The following is a 21,869-nucleotide window of genomic DNA, read 5'->3' as shown; positions in this document are numbered from 1 at the left end:
TAAGGAACAAATGGAAATGCATGAATTGTTGTATGGACATTGGGAAGTAAGGATGGTTTGCAAGAATAGAAAGGTATGCACAGGTATAATAAATGGTGCTGGTCCAAACTAATGTTGGCTATGTTTTATCTTTTTTATTCTTGTGCTTACTATTTCATATTCCTTTTCTGCACTGTTCATCATGTTACTTATCCTGAAAAACAAAAACTTGTGTATGTATGTAGCATTCATACATACTATGAAGAGGGTTGTTGAACCAATAAGTCTCTTCTTGATCAATTAAAATCAGCTATGTTAGTTAGCCTGGCATTCAGTGCTTTAGTATCTTACTGAGAGAGGGATTGATTTCAGCCCATCCCTAAACTTCACAAAAATCCACCCTTTAAACTCTAAATGCAGAGTTTGTTTCTTATTGAACAGCACCTGAAGTGCAAATAAATGGGTTCAGCTGTCCGACAGAGACTATAACATAGGACTGCAGAAGCACAGAGCCAGTCTGAGAAGTGACATCTGTAAAGAAGTCTTAGGAGTTCTCTGTGTCTATGACACTTTATCTCCTCCTTCTTTCACAGTTTGTCAGTTTATCAAGACTGCCATTCAAAACAAAAGGAGCAGACTTGGATCCGATTGTGTGCTATGGAACAACATAAAATGTTCAGCTTATGACACAGAGAAAGTAAAAGTATACTGTACTGGATGAAAGAGAGAGACCTGTTGCAAAAATGCTCATCAGTTTTACAGCTATAGCAGAGAACGCTTCCACGTGAATTTATCCATCAAGGGATTCTGAGACATAACCTACATCAATGTGGACTACCAGTAAGACCTGTTGAAGTGTCATCCTTGCACCACTTACTCCAGATATTATGTATCTTAAAAAAGAACCCCTGATATATGGCAGAGCATTTTCAGTGATAAAAGGCAATTGTCTTTCAGGAAAACTTGGCTGCTTTCACTGATCTCATAAGTTTAAAATTGCCTCTCTTCTAAGTAACCCCGGAATTTCCCAGTGTAAAACACTTTGAAACAAGGAGCTATAACTCCTGGCAAATTCTGTGTATAATAACTGAGTCGATTGTTGTGGAAAAGAACATGCTTGAACATAATGAAGGTAATAAAACCAAAGTCTCCTTTTTATCATAAATTGGCCTGTTGCTATCTATACATTCCACACACCAGCGCCTGTCATCTTTTATGAATAGATTATTTTTTTCACATGCCTGGGAGCCTCAGTTGCTTGCAGATGACAGAAGTAAGACTGAGCCTCTATATAGACAAGAATGTACAGAAAGGATCTGAGCCAGCGTGGTCCAATTTGAATAAAATGTGACCGTGCATGTGAGTACCAGCCACAGCTGGATTCAGACAGGAGCATATTCAGATTAGCCTGAAGGTTATTCTAGTTAGGCAGTACTAAATCCCACCTCCTACTCCTCCCTGAAAAGGGATTGGATTTCCTTTGCTTATGTTTCTCTAGAAGAGTAGTATACGTGTATGTTTCTGGAAGAGAGTATGACATTCTTGAATTCTCAGTTTAAATGTGGATTTACCATCTGGTTCTGGGAAACCTAGTGGGACCACATTTCCTAGTGGCAGGGACAAATATTTTTATTTTTTTACTTTTGCCAGTAAGAATTTATGCTTGAAGATTTTCTCTGGGTAAAAATAAAGGATACTCTTACACCCTAGAATCATGGCCTGGTTGCTGGTTAGAACTTGCTTCTCCAAAATTGCCTTTGGAAAGAAATGTTCTTATCAAAGAAGAGCATGGAGCAGGAGTCCCTTGACTGCATACATGCCAGAAGCCACAGCTTTTCCTGGACCAAGGAATCACCAAGAACTATACCAGCTATCAGTGGAGCAAGCAGATGTATTCTGGGGAGCGCTAGCGAGAAACCGGCTTATATGGAGCAATCCTTTTCATTCTGTTAGTGACTGTAACTTTCAGCAGGGCCACGTGTCCTGGTTCCTCGGAGGACAGCTTAACGTAGCCGGTAAGTAGAAATTCAGCTGTTCTTTGTCTCTCTCTGCTTGTGAAGGAAAAAGAAAACATTGCAGTCCGGGATATTTCAATACTGGGTCTATTAAAATTCTGTTTTTAAATTTTGCCAGAGTCAGCATTCCACTCATTTTCCCCTGTTTTTGAATACCATGAGAATTAATGCACTTGATCCTTCCTAAACAAACTCTGAATGTAGTTTAAGAAAGTAGCAAAATATTGGAGGGGATGGAGAACAGTGAGTATTGCATGACTAGTGTACTGTAGTGTGGATCTAAAACTCTTCCTACCTATGAAGCTCTTTGTTTTTCAGACTACTGTAGCCTACTTACTGGAAGGATTAAAATGATGTGAACTGTCCCTGTTTTTCTACCTTTGGAAAAAAGTCAGACAAAAAAGGAACATGAAATACGGAAAAGCAGAATAAGCCGTAAAATGTCATTTATTCTTGCGCTGGATTCAAGAAAACATTGATCTAACTGACCTTGGGATGAATGTGGTCTGCAAAATATCTTTTAGAAGCACTTATCTATTTTTGCATTTTACTGGTTTGTTAAAAAAGTGGCTCAAGCTTTTATACTTTTTAAAATGTAGTTTCTGTTTTGGGCAGGTTTAAAATAACTAAAAGATCTGTAATATAATCAGATAGTTGATGGCAATACAATGCAAAAATGCGCAGATCACAGAATACAAAATGTGTGTGTGAAAAAGCAGGGTTCCTTAGATTCCAGCATAAGTAAATTGCTTACAGCATACAGCTCAAGTCTTTTCAATCATCTATTGTATATATTTACTGTATACGTTTTTCATCTAGCCTATCAGATAGGTTTTTGGCAGCTTTAATCTCTTTTCTGATGATTGTACCCTGCTCAGAACCCGAAGAAATGGAATGGCATAGAAATATTAATAAATAAGTAAAAATTGTGTAATAATAAGCCACATTTCAATTGAACTAATGTTTCTTGGACAAAACATGGTGATGCTTACAGAAACTACTAAGTTCTTTCTCCTATGAACCATCATAATCAGGGTTCCTGCACATATTTTTAAAATATATCATCTTAATATATGTGGCATAATCCTAACATTACAAAAACGAAACAGCGCACACACACATGCTAAATATAACTCTTCTATATAAAAATATTCTAAGCTACAGCAGTTTTCTTAGAATCATAGAGCAGAAGAGGCTGTTCAGCAACACCTGTTCTCCCTTCAGGGATCCAAATTAAAACATCCACAACAGATAGCTGTATCAATAGGAGACTTACTGGTCTGTTACTGTCTGGATCCTCTTTTCCCTCCTTTCTGAAGATTAAGAACAATATTTGCTGCTATCCTCTGGCTGTCAGGTACTTGTTCTCCAGGACTTTCAGCATCCACCTGCCAGCAATGAGGCAATAGAAATGGATTTTCTATATCAGGTGCATTCAACTATGATTCTACCATTCCTTCTAGGTCTGTAATTTTTAAAAACAGGGCATATGGGTAGTCCTCGCCTAATGACTACAGTTGGGACAGGAACCTCTGTTGCTAAGTGATGTGGTCATTAGGTGAAACATCACCTGACTGCATCGCTTAGTGACCGCAGTGCCAGTTGCCATTGTTAAGTGAATGCCCCAGTCATTAGATGAGGCAATTTCCTGCTGGCTTTCGACAATTGAGTGGGGATGTGGTATGTGCAAAGGCCTCAAAACTGCTTGGATTTTCAGCCAAGCCTCTCCACTCTGGGGCTGAAAATCCTGCTTGGATTTCAGTACGAAGCTGTTTCAGGCAGCCACCAAGTTTGGAGCACTAAATGGCCTATGCGCGGGCATTTAACACAAGGAGCTTTGGGGCTGGCTGAAAAAGCTTCATGCTGAAATCCTGCTTGGACTTCGGCATGGAGCTTTTTTAGCCACCCCCCAGAGATGAGAGGGAGTCCTCTCAGCAGGCGGCAGTGGCTTGTGACCTTCCCTGCCGGCTTCCCCATTGACTTTCTGGAAAAGCTGGCAGGGAAGATTGCAAATGGCGATCACATGATCACGAGGTGCTTGGCAACCAGTCGTAAGGGCGAACCAATTGCCAAGGGCCCAGATTGCCATAACTTTGGGTACATGTCAAAAGTCCCTTCGTTCAGTGCCGTTGTAACTTTAAACTTTGAACAGTCGCTAAACAAATGGTCATTAAGCGAGGACTACCTGTATTTTGTCTACCTCACTCCTGCACCTAGTGGCTGGGTTCACACAGCATATTAAATCACAATGTGATTTAGCTTTGGGTCAATGGCTGACTTTACACATTGCAATAAACTATGGTTTACTTAACTATGGTCTACTAAATAAACACACTAAACATAACATGTGATTGACAAGCCCCAAATCAGGTGCTCCCAAATGATGGGAATTGCAGACTGGAATGACTGTTCAGTTAGTGTCAGTGACGCAATGAATGGAGAAAAAATAAACACTGCAGTAAAAATGTACATTCACTGTTATTGTAAGGGTCAAAATAAATTTGTCAGAGGTGGCCATTTTGACTTGCCTCATTCAGATGTAAAGCCAGAAGCAAGTGAGATAGGGTACTGTGTGAATTAACAGAGTTGAGCTGGCATTTTTCTCCTGGTCCAGTTCCAGTAGCTGAAATGACTCGTCCTGGGAAGAAAAAAAACAAGAAGACCTGCCTGAAGCATTGGAATGCAAAATCCAAGTAAACTTAATGGAGAGTTTGGTTCCTTCACTCACATGACCCTCTGTGTGCAAAACTAGATTTACAGCTGCACTTTCTAAAACTTGTGTTACAGAGGCATTGTACATTTTCTGTAATGAATGAAATCATTATTTAAATAAGGAGTTAAGTGTTAGAAGCCCTGAAAATGTTCACTGCTTAGAAGTAGAATGCATCTGTGTAACAGAATTTATTTTGTTTCTTAATCCTACTAGTAACAAGTGTGCTCTGAGTGGGTTATATAAACAAGATTAAAAACACAGGTAAAATTAAAATAATGCAGTTAATCAAGACCTAGTTATTTCAAGAAAAAGTTAAATGTATAATTTAAATTCTGAAATGTATTTATGGGCTATGCAGTTAATTTACTAAGATTTGTTTGAGGCTGTGCAAATGATTAACTTTAGATTCTAGAACTCTTGAGTTGTGAAAATCAATAGTAGGTTTTATAGTTGGCATGACCTACATAGATGACCTTGGACAGGGCAACTTGCAGAGTTTGATTTTAGGTTGTACAATTCATGTACCAATTGTTAATTTTGCACGTATTGCTAGTGCTGGATTCTTAGCATAGAACATTTGATTGGAGAAACCTGGCATAGCCATCAGCATTAATTTTATGATGGTTATAGTAACAGCTGCTGCAGATGGCTGAGTGTGTAACAATGAGAATTGTATTTTCTTTCAGTTAACTGTCTGGATCGACATGTCCACAAAAATCCAAATAAAGTAGCCTTGATCTGGGAGAAAGATGAGCCTGGGCAAGAAGACCGAATTACATACAGGTCATTACTTATAATTTTCTCTATCCATCTGTTTCAGTCTTCTGAGAGGTGTGAATCTTCTTAATGGTTAACACTTGCTTTTTTGGTCTCAGCCAAGTCCAAGGCTTCTAGAGAAGGAAAAAGACTTGAATTGAAATGTCAATATTACTTTATTAAAAGTCAGATCAATGATTCATACAGCCCAGTACTAGTAGAGACAGAGTGCTTGCTTTCTGAGTTTCAGAAAGAGAGGTCCTTTCTATTCCTCCTAATTTGAATAGGAGATATATAGTACTGTACAGGTAGTCCTCGACTTATGACCATTCGTTCAGCAACTATTCAAAGTTATGACAGTGCTGAAAAACTGGATTTACAACTGGTCCCCAAAGTTATGGCTGTTGCAGTGCACTCGCAGTCACATGATCAAAATTTGGGCACTTGGCAGCCTGCCCGCACATACGACTGCAGGGGTGCTTCAACTCCCCCTACCCATCTATCTTGCCCCCCCCCCCTAATTTCTGCTCTTTTGGCTGCCCTGCATCCTGCCTTGCGGGATGGCAAGCAGCCCCAGAACTGCACGGTGGGCTGGAGCAGTTGTGGCTTCCTGGGACATGGCAAGCAGCCCCAGAGCCATGTGGTTCTGGGGCTGCTTGCTGCCCCACAAGGCAGGGGGCAGGGCCTCCAAAAGGGGGGGAGATAGGCAGGTGGGGAGAGTTGGAGGCTTACCTTACCTCGCTGAGGCTCAGGTCTGAGAGGTACCAAGCCTGGAACAACTTGGATTGGGTGGGTCCTCAGCTAATGGCTGGTGAAATTCACTTAACGATGGCAAGGGGGATTGCCAGGATTGCTGTCGCTAAGCGATGCGGTCACATGACATCTCGCTTTACAACTGCATTGCTTAGTGGCAGAAATTACAGTCCCAATTGTGGTCATAAGTTGAGGACTACCTGTAATGAAGACCAAAGTTCATAAAAGCTGTTCTCCATTGTTATTGCTCTCCGTTACCTTGATTTGGAGATGTCTAGTGGAATAATAAGTGTTTACCAAAACTACTACATGTTTTCTTTGGGCAGAGAATTGCTAGAGTTGACATGTCGACTTGGGAACACCTTAAAGCGGCAGGGAGTAAAGAAAGGTGACAGAGTCACTATCTACATGCCTTCCTGTCCAATGGCTGTGGTGAGCATGTTGGCCTGTGCCAGGATTGGAGCAATACACACAGTAGTATTTGCTGGATTCAGTTCTGTCGCATTAGCTGACAGGATCCAAGATGGTAAGTACTACCAATGCTGCATGTTGTTTCTTCCTCTATTTTCTTTTCAGGCTTAGTTGACCACTATGGTGTCCAAAAGTATGATTATGTCTGAGTTGTTTTTAACCACAAACAATATTCTTAACATACTGAGGTCCTCATTCTTCCAGTGCTGGCAGAAAGGAAAGCATATATCTTAGCTTAAAAAGACTTCTGCTCTTAGTAAAGCAGTAGAAACTGAAGACCTAAGAGTGCATATTTTATAATTTGACTAAAAAAGGAAGATAGTCTTTTGATGCTGATGCTCATTCTTTCTCCATCTCTTGCTCTCAAATTCTCAGACTCCAACGGACTACTTTTCCCTCCATATATGTGGCCATGGCTACAACGTAAATTAAGGACAAACTCACAAAGATGTTAATGTAATAACAGTTGTGTATTTGTTGCATGTGTGTGTGGGAGTAGTAAATAGCAGTAATTGGGTCTGGGTGAAGGTCTGGGTTGGGACCATGAAATAGGAAAGGAGAATTCAGATTACTTCCCCCTCCAATGCACACTGCTGTTATTTGTTTTGGAAATAACCCTTAAGTACACAAACTAGAAGAAATTCCCAAATACTTCTGAGCCCATTTCTAATCTGTAACAAAAAATACACTTGTGAAAATATACTCTACCCAGGGAGGGGAAGAATTTACTAGAAGAATTCTCCCTTAGAATACAAAGTAGGAGAAGCTATCATATAGCTATGATAAAAGGAAAAGCATAACTTTTCATACTATTTTGTGTGTGTGTGTGGGGGGGGGGATTGCCTTTTTCAGCTCAGTCTGAAACAGTGATCACAGTCAACCAAGGTTTGAGAGGAGGCAAGATTGTCGAACTAAAGCAGACAGTAGACCAGGCCGTGAAATTGTGTCCGGCAGTGAAGCGAGTTTTTGTTTCAAAAAGGACAGATGAGAAGATTCTCATGTCTGATTTAGATATACCACTGGAGGAGGTGAGTAATATTCCTTACATCATCTGAAGAAGAGATCCAGTACTCCACTTATAGGTTGTGTTTCCCCAGTTTCCATGGTTTATGAACTCATGGAGGAGGAGTGTTGTACTCATACACTCATTGCTACCTTTTCGTTTCTCTTTCCTTTTCTTCCTCCAGGCCACATTTGGCCTTAAGACTTAGCTTTCATTAACCCAGATTTTCCTTTTACGTCTGAATTAGAGAACTGTGCCTCAATATCGTAATATAAGTTAACAAACAAGCTTGCAATGATATGCCAGGACTGAGAGGGCACTAAGTAAGATGCCTCCCAGACTCATTTCCTTCCCTTTTCTTATCCCTTCTTTTCCCTTTCCTTTTCCCTCCTCCATGAATTTTCTCTCTTTTTCTCCATTCCCTCTGCACTAGGCAGCAATTCAGGCGCCCTTTTTCTGCCTCTTAATCTTATAAAAAGTTTGGGTGCATTTAGAGCAAATGCCCAGCATCTTCATTTCTCTAAGGGATTTCCTGCACAGGGAGGAGGAAGGCAGAATAGGTCTGAATTTGGTTTCCCTCCAAGATTTGAGTCTCTCATCTGACCCAGGGATACTGTTGTGTTTTACTGAGTAATAGTAAGCCAGAGTTCCTGGATTTTACTATATAAGGTAACTGGGTTTTTTCAGAGTTAGGGATTTACAAGTAAGTGCATGAAAAGAAGTGTGGAGAAAGTGTTGTTAGAGTGCTCATCTATGACTCCAAATTGTATCTCCTAAAATTCCTAAGGCACATCCAAATCTCTTCAAATCTCTTTTTAGCCATTTGTTAAGTATTTTGGTAGTTGTTTTAAATAGCAGTTTTGTCCTCCCAGTATTGATTGGGATCTCATTACTGGGGAAGGGACATCTAACCCATATTTTTTACAGTAGTTCTCTAATTAAAATCACCCTTAAAGCTAACATTTGCCCCATGGGGCAAAACACCCAGGTTTCAAAAATGTAGAAGAGTAAAAGAATAACTTGGAAAGTACATATTAGAGACAAGGTAAAGGTGATAATAAACCTGTCACTTACAGCCATGTCAATTAACATAAAATGAAATGAAAGATTCAGTGTGAAGTAATGGTTATTGTATTGTCCTAGGACCTAGTTACCTGTAATTAATTGCTATGAAGGAAACCAGTCTTCATTAGAGACAGAAGGAAAGAAGGAACAAGGGTTGGTATAAGCAATGCTAGCTATGGAAAGCAACTTCTTGGGGGTAAGGGGTCAAGATTCTTTGCTCAGCCTTGAGAGCTAGAAGTTTGCTATGTAAAAATGAGCATGTGGAGGCTGTGTTCCACGCCAAGTCTCATTATCAGTTTGGCCATTGGTACAGAGAGAACTAGAGAAGATCCCAGAGGTTTTGAGGAGAGCCTACTGAGAAAGATTCTCTGCTTCCTGTGACAGGAGATGATGAAAGAGGATGTAACCTGTCAACCTGCTGCCATGGAGAGTGAAGATTTACTGTTCCTCCTTTATACTTCAGGAAGTACTGGAAAACCCAAAGGCCTGGTCCACTCCCAGGCAGGCTATTTGCTGTTTGCTGCCCTCACACATAAGGTAGATATGCAGAAAAGTACATCATGGGGGTAACTTGCAATTCCCCAAGGACAGTTACATTCTGTGGCATTTTCTTTTCTTTGTTGGCTACCCTGTCCACTGTAATTCTTCATGGGGGTAGATTAAGGGTCACACAGCATTGAGAGTAAGCAAAGCCTGAGCAGGTAGCAAATCAGGCGGTAGCCAGCAGGCTATTCAAAAGTGGTTTTTCACATGCACGCTTATTGTTGTAAAATATTTAAACAAATTTCTTACGAACATTAGATTAGTATTCTTACTAATGTTTACTTTGCATGTTTACTCAGAAGCTCCATTATATTCAGCAGAATTTATTTCCAAGTAAGTATGTACAGAATTACGGTGAAATATCTATATTCTAGGCATGAATATCCAAATCAAACTCTACAGTGCTCTATGGGGCTTATTCCCAAATAAATGGGAATTGATAGCCTTGGTAGCTAGTAGTCAGTCTCGCAGATTGATCCTATATTAATGTGGAATGTAGCACCATTGTAGGATTTACTTTTGAGTAGATATGCTGGCATCAGACAAATTTACAGATCCCTTCATCATAGGATATAGTGTGACATCTCCACCTTTCCAGCATGTAAAGATTCATATGTTCACTTTACAAGAAAAAAAAAAGCAACTGCAGTGAGATATGATCATTTAATTATAAAAACAGTTAATTGTGTTGCTGCAAATAACATTTGCAATCCCAAACTTGTATTTTTGTAAAAGCAAAGGAAAAAAGACTGGGGTATTGGTCACAGTACTTTAACTGTGTGGTTCAGCTCTTAGTTCCGAGTGCCATTAGGAACCACAAGAGAACTCTGAAATGAATTCTTGCTCTTGTCTCCCAGCTGGAAACAGCACTCACAGTGGCGCCTTCCTACTGAAGAAAAAAAAAACCAAAAACCAAACCAACCCAGAGAATGTCAAGTTTCCATTGCAAACAGAGCGATCTTTCACCCACAGTTCCTCTCTGGAATCCTCATCTAGTACAATGGATTTTGAAAGGGGAGTGAAGAGAGGGCTTGGAGCAGCATTGTTTTCAGTAACAGCTGCAATAGCAACAGCCAAGAAACTAAAAATAGTGCATTAGAGAATGTTCTGCTGTGCAAGAAGTCAGGAAGTGAAATAATAAGTGTCAGGCCACAGAAAAAGTTTCTGGATCAGTTACTGGATCAGTTTTGCAAGGCAGTTGTTTCCAAAGATACTTTAACTTTGTTCCAAAGCTGTATTAAAATTTCAGCAACTACATTCTGGAAACAGAGTCTTGGGAAATGCTGTCATTGTTTTTTTGTGGTCGGGAGGCTGAACTGTTTGACCCAACTAGTTGCCACAGGGCCTGTAATTGTTCATTAGAGGAGAGTCGCATGCTGACATCAGGAAGAAGACAGAAGAGGATTGCAATTTGCAAATGTTAATTTATATATTAAGATAGAAATCTAGAAATAATGTGTGTCTCATCATAGTTGGGAAGTCTGTGACATGGTGAGCAGACAGCCTGCTTCATTTGCTGTCTAGGTACTACTTGTGCTGTTCATGGACAACTTCAAGTTCCCTGCTGTCACTTCTAGTGATTTCTTAATCTTTAAAGCAAACTTGGATTGGAAAGTTTCAGAGGACTGTAAAGAAGAGCCCAGGACCACACCAGTTCAGCAGAAGAAACCACGATGTCTCCTTTTAGCATGAAGAACACCTGTGGAATGGTTAATTGTAGTTAGAGGCAATGCATGGAATGAAAGAGTTTGATTTAACTCTCTTAAAGCAGCAAAAGAAATATGTGTGACCAGATGGCCATGTCACATTTATTACCACTGAGATTAAAAATTGCTTTGAAAACAGGCTGTGACTCCAAAGATTATATATGTCCTTCTCCTTCACATTTGTTTTTTTTTAATTGCTACTTCTTTCATTCATTATAAGGCTTGTTCACACTTTCTTTTATCTATCTCTTTACTTCATATTAGAGTATAATACGGTATTTGAGAATATTCTATTGAACTTATATCTGTACATTTAATTTTTCATGAAAGTTAATGAAACTTTGCAAATATTGTCAGTATTATGTGAAGTTACCAAAGGTTAGGAAAAGTCCTCTCTCACTTTGCTCAGGCGAATCCTAAAAATGGTGTGATGGAAACTGGTATTCATGGTACCTCTTGATAGAAATGGCAAAGGAAGGGAAGCCCCTTTTCCTTTCTTAAATAGATGTAGTGGCTACATCTTGACAATATTGCTAATAAGGGAATCTCACATTAATCCTCAAGCAAAGTGATAGTCTCTTCCTCGCTGTTTTTTCCCAATGTGTATCTGACCATAGATAGTAGCATGTGACAGGGGGAATTGGGGGTCATACCTTAATACTGTACCTGGAGGTTACCTGATTGGGGAAAGTTAATAAGAAGGTTTGCCAGTTTTCAGGTAACTGAAGCACAGTGATACCTGGAGTATGTATACATTACATCAGCACATTGGGAAAGGAGAAAGCTGCTTCTGTCTCATATTGCCCATTTTTCTGCAGTATGTGTTTGACTACCACGACGGAGATATTTTTGGCTGCGTTGCAGATATTGGTTGGATCACAGGACACAGTTATGTGGTATACGGACCTTTGTGCAATGGAGGAACTACAGTCCTTTTTGAGAGCACTCCGGTGTATCCTAATCCAGGTAAAAAATAATACTAAGAATTTTAAAAAGATTAAGCAATGGGGTGTTGGTACAAGACAGAGATAGCCACAGTAACATATGGTTTAAATCTAATCAGTAGACTAATTCATGGCTCAGATACCTTTTATTTTATTTTACTTTATTTGTATACAGCCCATTTTCAAAGGCTTCAAGATAACATCCTTAATAATTGAATTTGTTACCTCATTACATACTATTCTTGCTTCTCTTCTCTTGTGGTCATTATCATTGCTTTTCCTGTCTTTCTTCCATCACCTGGCTTCTTCTACTGTCTATATACTTATGTTAGGGTTATTCTTCAAAATGCTATGTTTACTGGAGGTGCTGTACTAAAATTAATAGAAGCTAAAACTGTTTTTCCCTTTTCCCTTGCCTTCTCATATCTGTTAGATTACAGAAGTGTGCAGGTTAGGAGTGATGGGAGCTATAGTCCATAACAAGTGGGAACATAGCAGAAATTGTGTTTTATGGACAGAAACACTTCAAATAATAGCTTTTTACACATCATTATTGCTGTGGCAGTGCCTGCAACTAAATGCTTAATTTCTATGCCTTCTAAATGGATAATGTCCAGAAATCACTGGTGGACTCACTCATTGCACTAGGCCTTGTTTTAACTTTATTAACACTGCAATAGCATTTAACTTTGTATTGGCAATGAAAAGGATATTCATTCTTTAAAGACTTGGAAATGAATTGTCTTTTGTGAGTGGGGGAAAAGCACTGGAAATAATGGAGGGCATGTCAAGGGATGGAATGGATGAACATGTCGGTTTTAGTTTCCCATTTTTTCCAAGTAAAATGAATTCCATTGCATTTCACAATCAGTTTGATTTTTAAAGAATCTGAGAAAAACTGAGATATTTTCATATGCGTTTTCTTTACAAGTTCATATAATATTAATTATTCATCTATTTTGTATGAACCCTTTTTATTCATGTGTCTCATCCAGAATTAAAACATGACACTTGGTCTACTTCAGCTTTATATTTTGGCGTTATATATTTGAAAAGTACAACATGTTGTAAATATGAACCAGGTAAAGGGGTTTGTTTGTCATTTCAGGGCGTTATTGGGAAACTGTGGAGAGATTAAAGATAAATCAGTTTTATGGAGCCCCAACAGCAATTCGCCTTCTTCTTAAATATGGAAATCACTGGGTAAAGAAATATGACAGGTCTTCCCTCAAAATTCTTGGATCAGGTGAGTTTTAAGCCAGCCAAAAACTTCTTCATTCTGGCAAAGAATTTGTATATATTTTGGTGAGCAGGGAGAAGTGTTAAATCCATATTGGCCTGGTTCACATACTTTGCTAAGTCGGTGTTTTTTAAACCATAATTTGTAAAAATGTTATTGAAAGTGATATGTATATAACACTAAGCTATGCACACATAACACTAAGCCAAAACCAAAACATGTTCTGGCTTAACAAAATGTATGTACCAAACCATTATTTTTTTCCTTACAAGTTACTTCACTTTTCCTCTCTTCTTTCAGTGGGAGAACCTATCAATTCAGAAGCCTGGGAGTGGTACTTCAATGTGGTTGGAGATAGACGGTGCCCTGTAGTTGATACATGGTGGCAAACTGGTAGGAAGAATGTAATTCTGCCCCCCCCCCCAGCATCTTGAATTGTATATAGGCTTTTTATATAGAACTGTTATTAGTTATTCTAATATAGATATTTATATTTTTATTGTTTTAATTGTAAGCCGCCCAGAGTCACCCTCTGGGGGAGATGGGCGGCATATATATTTAATAAATAAATAAATAAACAATTTCACTATTTTTGGAGAAGTAATCGTTGCTTGATTCCTTAGGTATAGTATTTATTTGCAAAGATTAGCATGCATGGTGCCTTATGTGCCAAGAGAGATAGAGATGAAGGATTTAAATATCCTGTCCCAAAATTCTTTACAAAAACAAATTAAACAAAGACTCATGATGGTAACAGCTGAGTTACATTGATTAAGATTTCTATGTATGGGAATAGAGCTCCTATACATAGGCATATCTGCAAAAATATTCTAGTGACACAACCAGGAATGTTTTCTTTTTCTTCAAACTATGAGATCAGAAGCATAACTTGTAGCATGAACAAATATGAGGAATTTTCATTCACAAAGCAGCGATCGTAAAGAGGAGAAAGCTTTTCTTATTAGCATTCCCTCATTATTCTTCCTTCATTTCAGAAACAGGAGGCATCTGTATTGCTCCTCGACCTTCAAACCCTGAAGATGAGATTGTTCCAGCTATGGCCATGAGGGCATTCTTTGGCATCAGACCTTCTCTTCTAGATGATAAAGTATATTTTTAATTTATCAGTCAGAGAATTTATAATCCACTTTTCAACTCACATGCGTTCTTAAAAAAGAGATCAGCATTAAAGCAATAATTCTATACTATCCATTTTCCCTTTACTTTCCTTGAATGGTTCTTTCTGGAAACGACCACCTCTCTCATTTCCTTTAAATCTCTCCCCAAAAGTCTTGTTTAATAAAAGTGTTTAGATTATGTCTCCTAATACTGTTGCATATTATCATTAAACCAATGTGTAATTGAAATAATAATATATCTTTACCCTGTTTCCATTCCACCTTCTTTCTAGTTTTTCTCTGTATCTACTTGAGATTGCAAGTGTCTTATATTGGGATTTAGTGTACCTGTTCTTTGTAAAGCAATATGTACACGAGTGGTGCTATTTGAGTATTATTGCTATGTATTAGTTATACAGTACCATAAGTTCAAACATGGCTTTGCATGAAGATTTTCTGGTGAGGTCAAGATGTGAAGGCTGAAGTCTTTGTTTTATTTTAGTTCTGTGTAATGTTTTCTGGCTTCATATATTCCTGTACAGTAAACTATAATTTTTAAATCATGATTTGTTGATGAAGCCCTAGTAACCTGGTTTATACATATCATTAAGTCATAATGCATAATTTACAAGCCACTTGGGAACTCAGACTCAATCTTGCTCTAATCCATTTAGACAATGAAAAACAACACCAGTGTCAAAAAAGTAGGGAAACTGAACTGGGTAAACATACAGGCTACATAAATCAAATGTTTTTCTATAGAATATTGAATAAGAGATTCAAATATAAAGATGAAGATTACAGTGTTAACTAACATTACAAGGGTTAGATTTTGTATAAAGAAAAACCAGGCTTTTCAGCATTCAGATAAGAGTTTTGAACAACAATAGCACAAGTGCAATGGAAAATGAAAACTATAAAGGACTTTTATTGCTAGTTTAGGCAGGACATATAGCACAAGAAGTTTTTCCTAACAAAGATAGGAAATACATGATTTTGTAAAATGAACTGACTGACAAAGATGTATGTGCCTTCAGCTGCATTCTTTTTGATATAAGCCTCACTATTAATCTGAATAAATATGCAGGCCACTTCCAAAGTTAATTAATTTTATATGATTTTTTTCTCTCTCCAGGGAAATGTCTTAACACAGAATGATGTCTCTGGAGCCCTCTGTATCTCTCAGGCATGGCCAGGCATGGCAAGATCTATTTACAATGATCACCAGCGTTTTCTGGAGACCTACCTCATGCCATATCCAGGTATAGAGTAGAGTATAGATGGAAAGGGAAAATAAGAGTAATATTGTAGTTCTCAACATGGGTTAGAAGGTGTAATTCCTCCTTCTGAATCCTTGTATACAACAGCATGTAGAACCAGATTTTTTTTTTTATTATTGTCAGAACCAAACTACACAAGGCTGCTCATATATTTCAACAGAAGAGGATATATGTGGCTCAGGGTCGAACTGTGGAGTCCTTGATGCTGTCTTGGTTGTTTGCTTGCAGGTGTTTCATTATCTGACTAGGTAACACCATCAGGGTAATGAAACATCTGCAAGCAAACAACCAAGCTCAGAGAGTACCAAGGACTCCACACTCACATATTTATCAATTGTGACAATTATATGCATATTTCCTATAAAAGTAAATAGTATGAGCAAGGAGTATGATACAGATCCTAGAGGGCCAGAAGGTCTTTGGGAAATGCAGACTGGGCCTCTGCACTTATTCTTTGCGTTGTAAACAAGGATGCTTTCCTTCTAATTCAAATACACTGGAGATCTAGAGAGTAAGGAAGATGACATTGACAGAGATATGCAGGAACCATTACCTAGGCAAAAGGGGCCAAAGCATTTTTAAAGTCCAGAACAGTGAGTTAACAAGACGGTTGTCAGCCTTCCTAGGTAGTCCAGGCCAGGAAATCAACTCCACAGGAAGGCTAAAATTACTTTTATTGAGATTGGCTATAACAACAGAATCTTTCAAGTCAGATTGTGCTGTATCTCCTCCTCCTCCTCCTCCTCCTCCTCCTCCTCCTCCTCCTCCTCCTCCTCCTCCTCCTCCTCCTCCTCCTCCTCCTTATAGTTCAGCAAGTTAGGGAGGTGTTTGCCCGAGGTGCTTCTGAATGTTAACGCCTAGGTAATGGTTCCTGCATATGTCCATCAAGGTTATCTTCCTTGCTCTCCACGGGAGAGAGGAAGGGATTTAGGCTGGGACAGCAAGGAGGGGTGGGGCAAAAAGCAAGATTTCATGCCCCAAAGTCCTGGGCTGAATTGGGAATCTCACACTATTATACATACACACTTAATTGCTGATTAAGTGACTATTGTTGCATCTTTTTGGCCTCAGTTTTTGACTGAATTTTAATCGTTACTGATACCTCATTTCTGTGATTCCCGTGGATACTAGAAGGCCTTCTAAATACTTCCTTTTCATTAATTTATATAGCGTAAAGCTGAATGCTTTTTATCATTTCATATGCAAAAATGTAAATAGCAGCCATGCAGGAAGGTGTGATTGTGTCAAAACGATTAGAAGGATCACAGGAAGCAGAGCACGATTTCTCATGTGCTATGGTTGTGATGGTTTCTCTGAATCACGGAATAAACCCTGTGATACTTTACATAATTGTTGGCTTTCATATTTGCACAAGTAGAGAAGAATTAAGTACATGCAAGTACATGAACATATACTAAGGAGGGATAAGGAAAAAAAAACAAGTTTTACCTAGTTAGATTTACAAGGGTAAGAAAAGGTCATTTGTTTAAAAAAACCTTGAGGGACTCAGCCTTAGCTCTCTCAAGCAGCAGATAAGGGGATAAACTCTGGTATACAGTTTTATCACAGTTGCTCATGTAAAAATCATACACAGAGAACTAGATGTTAGGGAGATAAATTTAAGCCTAACTTTAGATATGTATTTTTTTTAAATTGGAGGAGAGAAATACTGTGTTGTGTACCTTGAAGTGGTACAGTAGAGGCACAGGTTTACCAGCTTAGCTGTTGGTGAAAAATAGCTGGGAATAGCTGGGAGCAGCCCCAGGCTTTCCATGGAACATATCCAACAGTTACAGTTCTGTGCAAATGTTTAGGCACCCTGGTCAGATTATATGTTTCAGTGAATGTAGAGGTTGTATCAGCTTCTGTTCACTTAGGGATTCATTGAAACATACAGTTTGACCAAGGGTGCCTAAACTTTTGTATTCAACTGTATTGCTCATTATAAAAGATCTGTTACAAAGAAGAAATCTTTTCAGAAGTTCATCTCCTTTGGGAACCCTTTGGTCTCTCTGAAAGAAAATCACTGCCTTATATTATTTTTGCCTTGTTTTTCATCCTAGGATATTTCTTTACTGGGGATGGGGCCTACCGGACAAGTCAAGGATATTACCAGTTGACAGGCCGCCTGGATGATGTCATCAATATCAGTGGGCATAGGTTAGGCACTGCTGAGATAGAAGATGTTGTGGTAAGAGACATGGGAAAACCAGCAGTCATTACAACAAAATCTTAGTAGAAGCCTAAGCCTGGTCAGCTGCTGCTATTTGAGGCTATCCCTTAAGGCTTTCCAGTCCTTTGCATGCTTCACTGTTCCTTCCACACTGACTTGAGATTGCTGAGAAACAATAAAATATGAAAAGCAAATTTGATTGCCAGAAAGATATGAACAGATGTCTGCCTCATTTTCCTTTTGGAAACTAAATTGTGGATCATGACCGCAGAATATGTGGTTTCTACTCGCAGTATTGGAATTTTCATAATGCATAATATTTGTATCCAGAATATGCAGGGCCCTAAAAATGATAAAGAATTATATAGAAATAATGTATTTAAGGGGATACCAGAATTTTAAAATGTAGTGAAATTTTCTCAGTGAATCTTCAGTAATCTACTACAATGAAAAGTAGAGGTATGCATACCTATATACGTATATAAAACTGCTGAATTACTTACTCAAAAGGCCACCAGAATAGTTAGCCAGATAATATACATCTATGCTTTCTTCCATCCACCTGACATTAATTTGCCAATAACATTACACTGTGGGGTACATTGTTCACTGGAAATACTGCTTTAAAGCATTTTCTGCAAAATAGTCTTTCTGGTTCATATTGCCATTAAAGTGGAAGCTTGTCCCATCTTGATCTACAGTTCACAGTCTCACTGGAGGTACTTCATCATGCGAGGAAGGTGTTCTATCACATTGTCACCTAACCTGCACTGGAAGGAAGGGCTGGTGCCCCAGAGCCTTGCCTTGCTATTCTATTCCTTTTGTTTTGACTACACCAGGCTTAGTGAGCCACATGTTTCCGCCAGCCTGTCAGGATCCTTGCAGTAAATTATAGACCTGTTTATGTTCCAGAATAAACATGAGGCAGTGGCAGAATCAGCTGTGATTGGATATCCTCATACGATCAAAGGCGAAGGTGGGTGAGTCAGTTTGGCTGCTAGTAACAGCTACTCCTCTAATAGGCGCTGCCTTCACTAGCATATGGAATGAATCTCCCACAGAATTTTTGTTTGCATGATGCATATTTATTGCATGCTTGGGATAGGCCCCACTCACAGCCTTCATGTGGTAACTTAATGCTGACTGAAGTGAAGGTCAAGTTCTCAAATCTTGGCTGAGAAGAGATATGGAATTCAACTGTAGTAAAATTTGTAGTAAGAAAGAGAAGAAGAATGCTTAAAGCATGAGGTTGCATGCTCTGATTCTTACATCATGGGCCAAGAACAATAAATGCACTAAAGAACAAATGGATTTGGTACCATTTTTGCTAACGTAAGACTTACTCCGAAGTGTGCATAGGTTTGCAGTCTGAAGCCTCCTTCCTAAAGCATGAAGGAAATGTCAGAAGACCCAGGCAACTTAGGAAGATCCCAGTTATAGTATCTTTCCCTCACTCGCAATGGACTTACTCTAGAACTTGTGTGAGTGGTGATAACCACCTTAGCTATTTCCATGTGATCTGTACCTATGACATTGTTTCAAGAGTTACCCAGGAACTCAAAAGTAAAATTAGAAAGGACTCTTAGTTCCTACTCAATAGAAGCCAATAGATAAAGGGATTCAGCTTCTAGCAAGCTAGAGAGACTACTTCAGTGTGAAAGTCTAGTTTTGTTGATTGCTTATTTTGTTCTTCCTTTTTTTCAACAGGTGCCTATGCTTTCATTGTGCTGAAAAAAGGCTCTAAACTCTCCAAAGAGAACCTGGGCTCTGAACTTCGGAGCCTTGTTTCAAAAGAGATAGCAAAATATGCAGCACCAGACCATGTTCAGGTAACAACAGGCAAACTGGTTTTTTTCCCTAATGCACATCTACCTTCTGCCTAACAATGAATATTTGTAGTCTGACTGAAAGAACATAAAAGCAAGAAAATTCAAAGCAGCTGGATAACTGATGCCATTTTTTTTTACAAATAAATTTTTAATAATTAGAAAAAAGTTCAGCATAGTCTAATTCTTCTGCTATCACTGATAATTTGCTCAGAAGATTTTTGTAGATTTATTTATACAATTTGCATTCCATCGATTAGCTAAACTTGCAAACCACAATGGTTTCACTGTTAAAACTAAAAAGTTAAGTATGAAACATATCTTAAGTATCAAGCTTAAGAATATAATGTTCTTTTTAAAAGAAAGCTGTAGCTAACTTAAAAAGTATCTAAAGCACTTCAAAAGCATCAGAGCAGGGATAAAAATCCCATAGCGCTCTGCCTAATCTAGGGGTTTCTAGAGGTTAAATGGACAAATTGGCTATAAAATGATTTCATTGATATATTTTACAAACACATAAATGCTCTTGTAAGAGGAATCAAGTAATTTTTCAACAAATTTATTTAAAGAAATACAACTTCCCTACTTTTTTTTTGGCATTAGTTTGCAGCAATTAAAAACACTATTACCAGGTTCATACATGCTGAGCCATCCTTTGGTTGCTTTGGTTCTGGCATAGTGTGAACCTAGCCATCTGCTTTGTAAACCAGAGTTTAGGGCTTAGTGTGTTGCGCGAATCCAGACAAGTATGACTTATTCAACAATCCATGATTAGGCAAACCATGGTTTAGAATGTGTGAATTCAACCAGAATCACAATAAAACCCCTTGTGGGAATAAATCTTTTCATCAGTCTATAGAACTTCCCGAATCTTACAGCCTCTAACTAAATTTTTCTCCAGACCTTAACTTTTATTTCATCTCAAGCTGACTTTTCCCAGCTTCTTGTGAGTGCTTGGTTCACTCTTTCTATAAATCTTCCCACTGAAGATTTACTATTTCAGAATAGGCCCTTACACTAAAGCCTCAAAGCCATCTTTGGCCTTCATTTGTATGATCAATTTGGAAAGCTTACTGAGCAAGTAATCAATTTAATTGAGATACTGAGTGTACTTTTTTTGGCAACTAGTTCTAAAGTGCTAAGATGCACCAAAGAAAGAGTATCATAGCTTCAGTTGTGTAATGAACAGCTTTTCCTCTGTTAGCATTGTACACCGGTAATTTGGTAAGAAATAGACTAGAGCAAAGTCTCCTAAATTTGCACATGCAATGAAGAAGACATGCTTGACTGTGTTTCGTATGTGCATGGGAAATAAGGTAGGTACAGAAGTGAGATTTCATAAGATTTCTAGTACAGCTTTTCTCAAATTAATATTTACAGGGTGAATTTCCTGGTCGTGCTCTAATCTTTCATTTTTCTGGTTCAGGTAGCTCGACACCTGCCTAAGACTCGTTCAGGAAAAATTATGCGGAGAGTCCTGAAGAAGATTGTGGAAAACAAAGCAGATGAACTTGGAGATCTGACAACCCTGGATGATCATGACACAGTGAAAGAGATAATTGAGGGACACAAGAAACTTCTGCAGGAAGACCAGGGCCAGTAGCCCAAATATCTTGGGTGTCAAGAAGCAACGAGAATACTACTTTGCCATAGCAGTCTTTCTACTCCTATAATCCCCTGCAGAACCAAAAGGGGAGTTTATTCACCATTGACAACAACTTATTTTCAGTGAATGGAGAGAATATAACTATAAATAACAGCTGAAGAATATGCTGCTTAATATTCTACACCACATTCTTTACTTGTCCAAACCACTCCTTAGATGATTCACCATTTTCTCCAAGGTTTATATATATTAGAAAATTAAGACTCTACCTTTGAGCAGCTAAAGTGTTGTGAAGAAAACTTCAAACTTTAAGGAAAAAATGCCATATTTAAATAGATTTATAGAGGTTCTTTATATTACACCTTATTTGGGGAGGAAAAGAATGCTTCAGGTTTCATGTGAAGATTTTCGGGAGCTTGTCAAAGAAAAAGGAGGACGTATAATTTAAAGGATGTAAGACAAAATATGTAAAAGTGCACATGTCTTCCTGCTGACCACCAGAAGTCTTCTAATAGCCTAATTCATTTTGGTAAGAGCTGGCTGTAGGTATGAAAGCATGCTTTCCATACATGAAGCAACCTTGATTATTCTGCATTTTTAAACAACTCTGCCAGTTGCAATTCTGCCCTTCCTTGTAAATTAAACATGTAGCGGAAAAACACTACCACAATTTAATAA

The 21,869-nt window shown here is 38.5% G+C and overlaps 1 protein-coding gene across 1 annotated transcript; it reads left to right on the top strand.

The window, feature by feature from the left end:
• The first annotated feature begins 1,361 nt into the window (after positions 1-1,361).
• On the top strand, positions 1,362-21,685 carry LOC103052928 (acetyl-coenzyme A synthetase 2-like, mitochondrial). Its single transcript, XM_007433509.4, has 14 exons — positions 1,362-1,994; positions 5,394-5,490; positions 6,543-6,742; positions 7,540-7,715; positions 9,140-9,292; positions 11,823-11,970; positions 13,057-13,194; positions 13,489-13,581; positions 14,184-14,296; positions 15,442-15,568; positions 17,650-17,777; positions 18,672-18,735; positions 19,467-19,588; positions 21,012-21,685. The coding sequence occupies exons 1-14, from the start codon at positions 1,694-1,696 to the stop codon at positions 21,186-21,188; spliced, it is 2,037 nt and encodes a 678-aa protein (XP_007433571.1). The 5' UTR covers positions 1,362-1,693; the 3' UTR covers positions 21,189-21,685.
• The last annotated feature ends 184 nt before the right edge of the window (positions 21,686-21,869 follow it).

The sequence above is a fragment of the Python bivittatus genome, unplaced genomic scaffold, assembly GCF_059951505.1.
Source record: "Python bivittatus isolate LINGU-HERP-01145 unplaced genomic scaffold, Pbiv_v1 ctg000480_np1212, whole genome shotgun sequence".
In the NCBI taxonomy this organism is placed as follows: Eukaryota; Metazoa; Chordata; class Lepidosauria; order Squamata; family Pythonidae; genus Python; species Python bivittatus.
Note: the sequence above shows the minus strand (reverse complement) of the source record. Positions and strands in the feature narration are given on the sequence as shown.

Excerpts from the sequence above, each read along its gene's own strand:
- LOC103052928 (XM_007433509.4), top strand. The coding sequence starts at position 1,694 with ATGGCCTGGTTGCTGGTTAGAACTTGCTTCTCCAAAATTGCCTTTGGA. Across the intron at positions 11,971-13,056 it reads TCCGGTGTATCCTAATCCAG|GGCGTTATTGGGAAACTGTG; the intron begins GTAAAAAATAAT and ends TTGTCATTTCAG. Across the intron at positions 14,297-15,441 it reads CTTCTCTTCTAGATGATAAA|GGAAATGTCTTAACACAGAA; the intron begins GTATATTTTTAA and ends TTCTCTCTCCAG.